Consider the following 11,577-nt stretch of genomic DNA (forward strand, 5'->3'; position numbering starts at 1 on the left):
ACAAAGTTTGTTGAGGAAGGTGGAAGATACAGTGAACATAATGTTAACACCATCTTCTAATTTACATGGACAGCAACAGCTTGTAGAGTAGTGTTGAGTGGAACATGGCTATGGCTTATGCCCTGTATTCACCAGGATAGAAGAACCTCCTGTAGCTTTATCACCGGGAGGGGAAAAAGAATGATAAGAACTGTACTGATGTATATCAAATAGATCTGTATTCTTTAGATATGTTTGTTGGAGACAAAAGCTGACGGTTAAAAATCTTGGATTAAAAGTTGTAGTTCATCAAAATTCTTCTTCAGACCTCTGCAATTCCATTGGATAGTGTTTTGTGGCTTCACGGTGGTGCTTCTACAGGTGAAAAGTCACAGGAAGGCTTTGTAGTACTCCCATTTGCTTCATGTGGAGATGGAGTTACCTCCATGTCAAGAGGACCAATGAAGTTATGGACCTCAACTGAGTTCAGTTCAACTGAGGTGTAAGGAGTCTGAGACTTTACAGTTTTTGGTTTAGGAGGAGTCACAGACGAAGGTGTCACATCTGTTCTTTGTAAGGAAGGGGTTTGCAGTGGCTGAACAGACATGAACCATGTCAGATCAGTCTGGCAGTCGAAAGAGGTAGTGGTGACATGAGGACGAGAGTAGAGTTGGAAATGGCAGATCATGGTAGTTGCAGTAGTACCTACAACCCTCCCGGGCATAGGACTCTAAGCAAGTTTTATAGATTCATACATATATATTAGACATTTTGAATAGATTTATTTTTAAATACCAAATGTTTGTGCGATATATTTAATGTCCAGGGCATGACATGACATGATTTAGAGAGTCGGGCCCGTTTTACCGTCCGTCGGGGCAAAGTTAGTGTCGACTCCCTTCCTCTGCCGACACAGGGTCGCAGCCCACGGCAAACAGGCTGCCCAATTCGGTCGCCTTTTCGACCAGCAATAGGGTGCTGTGGACACATTCTTATCTTCCACCGGTTCTTAGGGGGGCTTTTACCGGAAGAGGGCACGTGTTGAACTTTTCAGTGGTTGGGTAGGTTGTATATAGAGGGAAAATAGCGTGTTTACGTATCTCTCACACATTTCGCCTCTCACGTATTGTCATCACATTGGAACCATCTTTCATGAAGGAATCGCTCATCATCCCTGATTCCCTGCCTAGCCCATCTCGGAAGGTTGACCACTGTTGTCACTGGGTGAAGTATATATACATACTAGTATATATGTGATTAATTCTAACTTTTGCTGTCACCTCTGTTGCTTTTGTATTTGATACTGACCACTGCCATCATATTATATATTGCCTTTGAATACTGTACTACGACTCTATTGTTCACAGTCATTGAAATTGCTGTGCAGTAATTTGTATTGATTAGCAAGCTTAGTGAACTTTGTAATACATTTGTTGAGTGTATACCACCTGTTGGCTCTTTGTTGGTTTCACACTAAGTTCTTTTACGTACAGATTTCTGGGTTAAAATATTGTTTAATTTGGGAATCCTCTCGTAACAAGACCTAGGAGTTACTTACACCATTCTCTTATGAGTGTATAACCAAGGCTTGGCTAGATGGGGGGAAATGGGCACTGTTGAGGAGGGGGGGGGGTTCTTCTACAGAAGTTCTTCACTTCCATCAACAAAAAGGTATTTGAGCTAAGCTAGATAATCCTGAGAAAATTCGTTAATCACTGAATACTAGATAAAGGGGGTTATGTTATTTTAATAGATTACCATCGTCGATAAGTTTAGCGCAGTTCACAAACAGTAAGTCAGTATACTGTTGACGGTTATAAATGGATGATGAGGGATGTTTTGGATTTAAAAAAATTGAATTTAGAAACATGTGAACGTGGGATAATAAGAATGCCGGTTTGCCACGATTCTGTTTCTCGAATGCTCGTTTCTCACACCAGTGCTCGTGGTTTTTATCAAAGGGTTAAACGTCTGAGGCCTGGATCATTTCCAGCTTCCTGACACTTAAAGCCGTAATATAACTGGAATATTGTTCAATGTGCTGATGAATCCAATTCACTTGACATTGAAACAAGTTCAAGCTGGTGATGTGCACGATTGTAGAATTTGGATATATAATCATGATGCATCATGTTTGAATTGTAGCTGTACGTGACGGGTGTGTAACATACACATGTACAAAGTACTTGACATTATATACAATTCAGATGGTATTAATGTTTTTATTCAGTAAAAGAAACTGCATTTGTTGACAGTCATTTTAGGGATAACTATGGATTACTTATAATCAATGTAATAATTTTAAATTATTATCTGATCAGTTTGATGTGACATGTTCATATCATTTTAGTCTCCTTGGCACACTCCTGTGTAGGAATCCAGGTTTTCGATTCGTGTGACAACAAGCTGAACGTGCCTGGCTACATGGAAATATTGGGTATATCCGGACTCACGATGGTTGCTAGCTGGCCCAATGAATATCATCTGAAATGGTTTGAAAAATAAACCTCATGAACAGACAGTGAACATTTTCTTCACACAGTCAACCATGCATATATTATTATGTACAGATATTAAAGAACACTACCTGTAATTCCCCAAAATACGAGAATAATCGTCACAACAGTTATTCTTCCGCTTTCCATAAATACGTTGTCTGTTACTGCATTGTCCCGATGTAACACAGCATAAGCCAATTACAACAGAGTAAAAAAATAAAAATAGGAAGGCCAAGACAAACTGGTAACTTGAGAACATATGTTCATGGGATAATAACACGTGTGTTTTAATTTACGAACTAATGCGGTAATTCGAGCACACAAGTCAACACTGGTGCCTTAGTTATGTATCATAATAAAACAATGAAATTTCTTGAGGAGGGGCTTACCTGAACCGGATACTCGGCGAGATTTCTGAAACATGCTAATGGTACGCCATCTTTCATGATGTCTGTTTGTCTCTCGATCGTCCACTTTATCATGTTGTTGTATTCAAGTGTTGACAATCCTGAAAGGAACACGATATGCGATTATTCAGATGGTACTCATAACTTATTAATACCTGTCCAAGACGCTGATGTAATACCAACTGCATTTCACGATCATAAAGTTTTACAATGTCAAGAAAATAGGATATCTTCATACTGCAGAAAGGTTTGTATATATTTGATCATGTATCTAACTTCCCCTTAAATATGGTCGAAATATTCCTAGCCAGTAATACGGTACAGTAAAAAGGATATTATAAACAGCACGATATTTTTGTATCACTTTAGAAACATTTTTACCACAAACTTTAAGGCAATCTGGGCGATTTTACAACAGTATATAGAGGTTATCACGCGAGTGTGTTTGGGGATGGTAAATATCGTGCATTAGGAATAGACAGTGTAATAATAGTGTTTATTCCTAATACAAACATTGTATTTAGCGAGCCTTGGCGAGCTAAATACATAGTGTTTAATCCTAATACAGGATATTTACCATCCCCAAACACACAAGCGTGATAACCTCTTTATCATATAATGTCCTTCTTTAATGTTGTGCTTCAAAATCGCTTTCCCTCTCTCACAAACATTACCGAAATATTCAATGTTTTCCTGAAATGCGCGCATTAATATTTATTACGTCAAAGGGTAAGTGATGTGTCAGTCGGACAGTGACAGTAGCCAATATAGTTCCAACTGAAATCTCTTTCTTATACAGTGGCGAAGTAACATATACGCAAAACAACAATTGTTTTTAATTGCCTTTCGCGTAAATAAATCGGTCTGTCCGCTAGAGTAACTGCCCTTTGTCAAAGGGAAGCTACTATAACCCTGGCCTATGAGACGTCACGGCCACGGTCAGACGTTGTTGACAGTCGGTCTGTCCAGTCATAACGTTAAGAAACACACAGCGACAAAACACGAAACAAGGTAACAATTCAAACATATTTCCGCCAAATCCAACTATTTTAATTATGGAGAAGAGGTCTACAAGCACAGATATGGCTACTGATCCCGCTTGGCTAGGCCTCGTGCCCTCGCTAATGTTTCGAAATATATGTCTCCAAAGTTGCCAAAACTTATAAAATGCCTTAGCTACGTCACAGTTAGACACTGATTTTCAGTATATTAGACTGTTCTTTTGATAATGATAGCAATTATCCCTGTAGTTTATCCAGATTCCAGATGGTTAATTCTGACTCGATCGCCGAATGACGAGGGCGACGCCATGTTTGTTTATAAACAGTGAAAGTAGTCCCTTCTTGACCTTTGATATTTGCATCTCTATCCGTATATGACCCCAACGCATATCGTTTTTATCCGTTGGCTTTATCCTGCCGAGAAACCTACCCATTATATGATAAATTGTAACTATTGCTCCAAATTCGGTTATGCCATATTTGTATGTCATGCCCTGTTATTTTCCATGAAATGTTAAGCTGCATCGTTACAAGCTACGAGGTCATAGTCTTATTCTCCGTTTATATGCAAAATGTAACTTAAGATAACCTTTTACCCGATGTGTTTATTATCATCACATGTTCCAGCATGTATTGGCTGAGCTATATTTCCATCATGGCTAAAGTTTGTATGGCCCTAAAATAATAAATGTAACGTGAGGCAAAGTAATTTTCCTGTGAAGGCGACGTTTCGGTGTAGATCCTCATACCGTTGTCAGGCTTCAGGTCCTTATACCATTTTCCAGCAAGGATGAATAATGAGTGAGTGAGTGAATTGGATTTAACGCTGCTTTTAACAGTATTCCAGTAATATCGCTGCGTGTCAGCTTATTGTGGGAGGAAAGCCCGAAGTGATGCAGGTCTCAGACGTTTACCACTTCGATGAAACCCACGAGCACGGGTATGGTGCTGACAAACCTAGAAACATAATCGGGGTGGATGATAAACACTTAAAACAATTGCATGCATGAGAAAGATTAACATGAGTAGGTTACAAAATGACAACAGAATGATAATCAACATGATAGACAGAGGAACACAGGATACGGAAGCCATTTATCTCCATTACTGCGCTTTAGTATTAGCACATCAGTCTCGTTTCCTTTGTGTTTTCTTAGTAAATGTATTCTTGGCACCTCATGATCAAGCCACCCAAAGTCAATGGATGACATTTTCGTTGATTTTATACGTCCATTGATCACTTGATTGTCTGGATTGTTTACAGGCCGTCGTTTCGTGGTCGTAGTACCGATGTGAGGCGCAGGGCAACAAACACTTACTTTTCTTTGCAAATACTCTTGTGGAGGGTATTCCCTGATCGCGAATATCTGGTGTCATCATTGATTTTCACCATTATTTTTCCTTTTATGCCAAATGGAATCTGTTTCGCAAGATAATCGAGGCTTGTTGTTCTCTGGTGTTGACGTTTTATACTTATATAACAGCTATTCATTTGATTGACAAGCTAAGCGCCCTCTACTCACACAATACTCTTACAGAAGTATGTGGGTGTTAGTAAGGGGGTGTGGTAACTCATTACAGAGGTCAGCATCTATAATTTGCCTTCCTCGTTGCTTGCAATGCAAACATGATCATAAACATAAACAATGTTTAGTTCCTACAGTTTTTTACCTTTCACAGGAAATGTAATTTTGCCCATCAAAAGGTCACGATTCCCGAAGGATGACGCAAGCATATCCTTTGTCATGTTGACACCGAGCTCCTGGGCGAAGTAACTCTCGTAGTAGAGTGATGTGACGCTGAACTCATATCCTTTGCTTGATAGAAAACCTGTCAACTGGGGCCAACTGCATGCTTTCTCAACGTCAAGAACTGAAACATTTGCAGTAAATTCAGAATTCAAAATATAAATAAATAAATAGTCACACATCTCAAATGTCTTACCATCAGGTTTTATTTGGAAGACTTATATATCCTGCAACCATGCGAAGTATATACTGGTCTTAGAAAGCCCTATTCACTATCTGAAAGTTTGATGTATAATACAATACCTGTGTATTTCCCATGTTTTACTGAAAAACGAGTGCATATGCCTTGCGTTGTAGGAAACAAATGTACCATGCATTGTATATTTAAATTTTGAAAAGTCGAATTATAATTCACAGCTTCTTTTATTGAACTGTGGTCTGTCCAATATGAGGTGTCGTTAGGGAATAGCGGCTATCTTTGACTTTGCCTTTCCCTTGTGTGTATCAGCAAGACGTTGCATGGGCAACAGCTGGTCGTCCACATCAAGCTGCCCAGGAATACCCCCTGGAGAGGTAGCAGTGTCCAGTTCCACAAAACAATCTTAGAGCTACGACTGTTGTAAGTGTATTTTAAAGTATGAGAATTAGGATCCCCTAAGCTTCAAGATCTTTCTGGAACGGGGCCCTCACCATTGCCCCACAGTGAAGGCACAACCAGGGAATCAGGTGATAAATCCAGCTTTATTTGTTGTAGAATGTAACACCAAGGGCTGTTTCCAATTGTGGGAGGTATCAATGTGTTGTGATCTGACCAGCCTGTCCAGTGGACATGGCCATGCTACAGGAGCTGTTCAAGCCAGAAAGCACACCGCCGACTTTGCTGTCAAGAACTCAATGCCTAGAATGATAAAACCTGGCAAAAGTGGAGTGGAGAGATTTCTGACCCTCCGACTCGTCACATCCGACGGGACTGATCAGGCTGCACGATCCTACCCTCTGTTCCACAAACAAGGCAAAGGACGAGGTCCAGCTCTACGACCAGCTCCAAACCATCATCAGGGGGATCACCATTCAAGAAGAAGCTGTTAATGCTTGGCGACTCTAATGAAAGAGAGGGTACTTTGAATCCCGGTCCTGTTATGAGGGACACTCCAATTTGGCAAGATGGATAAAATATACTTCTCATGCTGTTCTCACTACCACTGCCTGTGTAGCACCAATCCGTCTTTAGACTAAGCCTCAGCACAAGATGTCCTGGTCCAAGAACTGGCCCTGATCATGACAAGACGGCGCCACCTCAATAACGTGTGTATCGCATCTTTGCATTTTTGTACCTCAGCGCCGAGTGTGACACAAACCATTACTGGATCAGATTTCAGCAAAAGAGGATGCACCATACTTAGCTAGAGGGAACGACTCATAAAGATATCAGCAATACCTCACGCCATCAGGGAGTGGACTCTTTTACTGGTGCCCTGAATGATTATATGGTCACAGAGCCTCCACGGGGAGATGCCAAGCAAAGATGCGGCCATCTGAGAAACACCCTCCATGACGCTTCATTCTCAGCCTTTGGGAAGAAACAGGAGGAGACTCATGGTTCGCTGAAAGTTCCCTCCTGCAAAATGCAGGGTGGATTCAGGGTAGCATGACCAACGGACAACATGAACTTCTCAAACAACAGCTGCAGGAAAAGTACAGAAAGCAGAAGAAACCAATCTATGTCACATTCATAGACCTTACAAAAACCTTCGACCTTGTGTGCCGAGATTGCTCCTCAGTATTTTGATGAAACAAATAAGATAAGAACCATGTAAAATAAGTAAATACTGCATCTTTTCTTTAAAATATATACCAAACGACCTTGTCATTTATGGTTAATTCCTTAAAACCAACCAAGATGACCATTCAACATTACCAACTTACATAAAATGATAGTAGGCATACACTCCTTGTGTGAACATACATTTATTTTTATTTAATGACAATTAAAGCAAATTGTTAAGTCAACTTACCAAGAATAATTCGTGGATTCCCGAGTTCCTGTTCAACAAAAAACAATTGTTTTGCACAAAAAAGTGAGTGAGTGGTAATGGAAATCCTGCTGAAGGTGATGCAAATAAGAATACAATTTTAGTTGTGATTAGGCCCAGGGTATTTATGGTAATTATACGGGAGATGTAATTACAATGCACTGGGTCATCGAGGACGCTATGCATTATGGTTTGTTGACTATACAAACCTTTAATGAAAAAATAACATCGATGTCAGATAGATGTTTCACTGTCTCCTGAATGTGCAGTATCTCCATTGTCTCATCCCTCCCCTCCTTAGGGGGCAGGAAGATGTCCACTTGGTATAAAAGGGCGTCTCTACCATCATCAGCGCAGAGCACGGACAGGGTGAGACACGACATGGTGATGAGACCAGCGACGAACAGCAGCATTGTTGCAAGTCCTTACGTACAGGCAAACAGGTGGTTCCGTGAGGCAAGTAGTTTAGTCCTGGTGGAAAATACCCTATGATAGGACAGTCAAGTAATTGATATTGTAAACGGTGAATGTTGCATAATAGAGTGGCAGTACAATATTCATATAGTCACCCAGTGGCGACAGTGGTCAAGCTCAAGGATGATGAACGAGCCTCACATGAAAGGTGGTTCCGATGTGGTGAAATGCGTGAGAGATAAGCTCTTGTCCCCTTATAAGGTTTACCCAGCTTCTGATTAGTTCAATATTGTGCCCTCATAACACAGAACATTACAGAAGTTTCGGTAACATACTATCACCGTAAGCGGTATACCGGACCGAAAGTTTACACACCATACTAGCATCTACATATACTAACTTCCTGACGACTGATCACCGCCCAAACTCAATGCAATGAGCGTCTAGCAAGTCCACACAGAAACAATGCAACACAGCTACAATCACTGTTATATACTCACACGCAAAAGAAACGCAAGTGGTTTTAGGCAAATAGGTAACAAACACGGAACCATAAATTGATACGAGTTTTAGCATGTAGTGAAGCCTGATGGTGTTATCAATATCTTTGGTTGCATTTTGGAAACCCCGAGTAAAAACGCAACATAAAAAACGAATCGCCAAGACGCACCATTTCAATGAATATGTGGGTATCATGCACCCATTTGTCGCGAAATCGAAAATGCACGAACTGTCACGAACTGTAGTGGGTATAAAACTGTGGCCGATTTTTGGACCTACAACTCCTTGGTCAACAATGCCACGCCTAACTCAAATTCAGAGAAACCAGGCTATCGGACGTGTGGAAGCTGGAGAGCCCGTCATTTCAACGTCAACATAACCACAACTTACCGTCTCCTGCATCGGTACAATGCTACACAGACCTCAGACGATCTTCCTCGGAGCGGTCGTCCTCGGGCCACCACACCTCGACAAGATCGGCAGATTACCCGTCAACATCAGCGACATCCGTTCCTAACTGCAAGTGAAAGTGCTCGACAGACCATAGGAACACATAATCGACACATTACCCGGGACACTGTGATCTCCGTTCCAACAACCTCAGATGTCGCCGACCAGCACGTCGTCCTGTTCTCCAACCACAGCATCGACAAGCACGACTTCAGTGCGCACAGGCTCATCACAATTGGCGTCATCGTGAGTGGAGGCGTGTCATCTTCTCTGATGAAAGTCGCTTTTGTGTCTCCCATGCAGACGGAAAAGTCAGAAGTTGGCGGCGTCGAGGTGATCGTTTCGCTGACAGGAACCTTGTGGAAAGGGATCCATGGGGTGGACCTGGCGTCATGATATGGGCAGGGGTTTAACTTAATGCTAGACTTGGACCCATGTGCTTTCTGAATGTTGGTCAAGGTCGGGGACACGGCGTCACTGCTCAGCGGTATATCGAACAAGTGATCAGACCCCACATTGTTCCATTTTTTGCACAACATCAACAACACATTTTCCAGCAGGACAACGCTCGTCCCCATGTTGCAAGAGCTACCATGGCCTTTCTGCAACAACACAACATCCGTGTTCTACCGTGGCCAGCCCTCAGCCCTGATCTGAACCCCATCGAACACTCGTTGGGTGAGATTCAAAGGCGTCTGCACAATGTGCGCCAAGTCCCTACAACTGCCGATGAACTACGCACAGCTGCTCTGGATGTGTGCAGGAGGATCCCTAGGGCCTTCACAAATCGTCTGATCCACTCAATGTACAAGAGATGTGTGGCAGTGATCAATGCTAGTGGTGGTCACACCAGGTATTGACTGACATTTTGGGTATTGACCCGAAACTGTGTAAGCCCTTAACATTTGAAAAAAACACAATTATGTCATCTGCCTTTTAATCAAATATTTGTCAATCTGGCCCAATTAGAATTTCTTGTCTTTACTGTTGAAAATAAATAACATGTATACTGCATACTCGACTTGCGTTTCTTTTGCGTGTGAGTATACAATAAAATACACTGCAATATAACACTCTCCCGATTTGGAGAAAGAAAGTCTGAACATGGTGAGAACGTACTTTACTGGTAAAAGTACAATCAAATGCAAGTACAGTTAATAATAATAGACAGTATACATAATAATTATTGGAAATGTTTACAAAAAATGCAAATCATGATTGTAGTCACACCAGCATCTAAACATAGTAAGTCCCTGACGGTTGATCACTGTCCAAACATAATGCAATGTGCGTCTACCGAATCTTCACAGGAACAATGTAACACAGTTACAACCACTCTAAAACAATAAAATACACTTCCATTTACCAATGCAATGTCGAGGTGAAAATGAGTATAACTAAACGTATTCTATCAATCATGTAATTTCAAAGATGACGTCACAACTTGTTATCCTTGTAATGCTTTAGGTCGAGACGAAATACGCTTCCTTGTTTCTCACGGCCAGAAACTCCAAAAGCCGTTGTACAAATCCGACTGTGTCAAACGTGCTGAAGAAACAATATCATACTCCTTTTAATTTTATTCAAATCAAAGGACGCGGTCTTGCACAGCAAGGTGTGAAAGATTACAACAAGACCACCAGTGTCCAAACAGGTCGTAAAGAGGGGGTGAGTTAAAATCTAACGTTGCATCAGCAATCTGTCAGCCTTTAGCGACGAGAACAAGTTGACATATAAAATACAAATTTGCCAAACATATTTGGACATAACAATATTATTAATGCAGTTTTAAAGACGGGCAAATGGCCACCAGTAACCAAAGCTAGGCCACCTGAACCGGGGTCATGCGGACGTATGCTTCCTGCATGATACTCAAGTGGGATTTACGTCATCACCTTAGCTACTAGCCAATATTATAAAACAGTCAGGGATGAGTTGGCTTAAAACACTGGTTGATGATAGTTACATCGATTATGATAGGAGTTATGTGTCATACATGGGGACAATCATTTTACGGTACTTTAACCTCCTGGGCAGAGCCTTCTTTAATCTTTGTTGATAAAAGCATCAGACCAAATTTAAAAACAAGCAATTAATTCACATGCATTTTTCAAATTTATGATACAGGTAAATTTCTATCAAGTAGCTTAAGATGAGATGCCCGCTTACACAGGAAAAGAAATCTTTCAGATTTACTGTTAGATACTGTGAATCACCTGTGGTTGCAACATATACTCGTCGATTAGCCTTTCATCACAAGGAATACACTAATTAGGAGGTCTGTCATCAACTGTTTTCAGCAGATATTCTAAGACAAACCGACTGTGGCTAAAATGACATCGTCGCAAAACGACATCATCATGTCTTGGCTGACAACCCAAATACGTATGACCGAACGTTGGTTTAAATTCCAGTTTATTGATTCCTACCTGTTTTTGCATTAGATCTCGAGTATAACTCTTGGCGGTTGGCTTGAAATTGCTGTATGGGATAAGAATTCTATATACCGGTTTGTCAAGAGCTGTTTTAGCTGCAGCATCGGCTTT

General features: G+C 41.1%; 1 protein-coding gene across 1 annotated transcript; it reads right to left on the reverse strand.

Annotated features, from left to right (window-relative positions):
- Positions 1-2,325: 2,325 nt before the first annotated feature.
- LOC139470181 (uncharacterized) lies at positions 2,326-8,079 on the reverse strand. The gene is made up of 5 exons (XM_071252490.1): positions 7,876-8,079; positions 7,649-7,676; positions 5,557-5,757; positions 2,867-2,985; positions 2,326-2,463 (listed from the first exon to the last, which is right to left on the reverse strand). Exons 1-5 carry the CDS (start codon positions 8,077-8,079, stop codon positions 2,326-2,328), a joined length of 690 nt encoding a protein of 229 aa, XP_071108591.1.
- Positions 8,080-11,577: the final 3,498 nt, after the last annotated feature.

The sequence above is a fragment of the Haliotis cracherodii genome, unplaced genomic scaffold, assembly GCF_022045235.1.
Source record: "Haliotis cracherodii isolate W230 unplaced genomic scaffold, xgHalCrac1.p SCAF_20, whole genome shotgun sequence".
In the NCBI taxonomy this organism is placed as follows: domain Eukaryota; kingdom Metazoa; phylum Mollusca; class Gastropoda; order Lepetellida; family Haliotidae; genus Haliotis; species Haliotis cracherodii.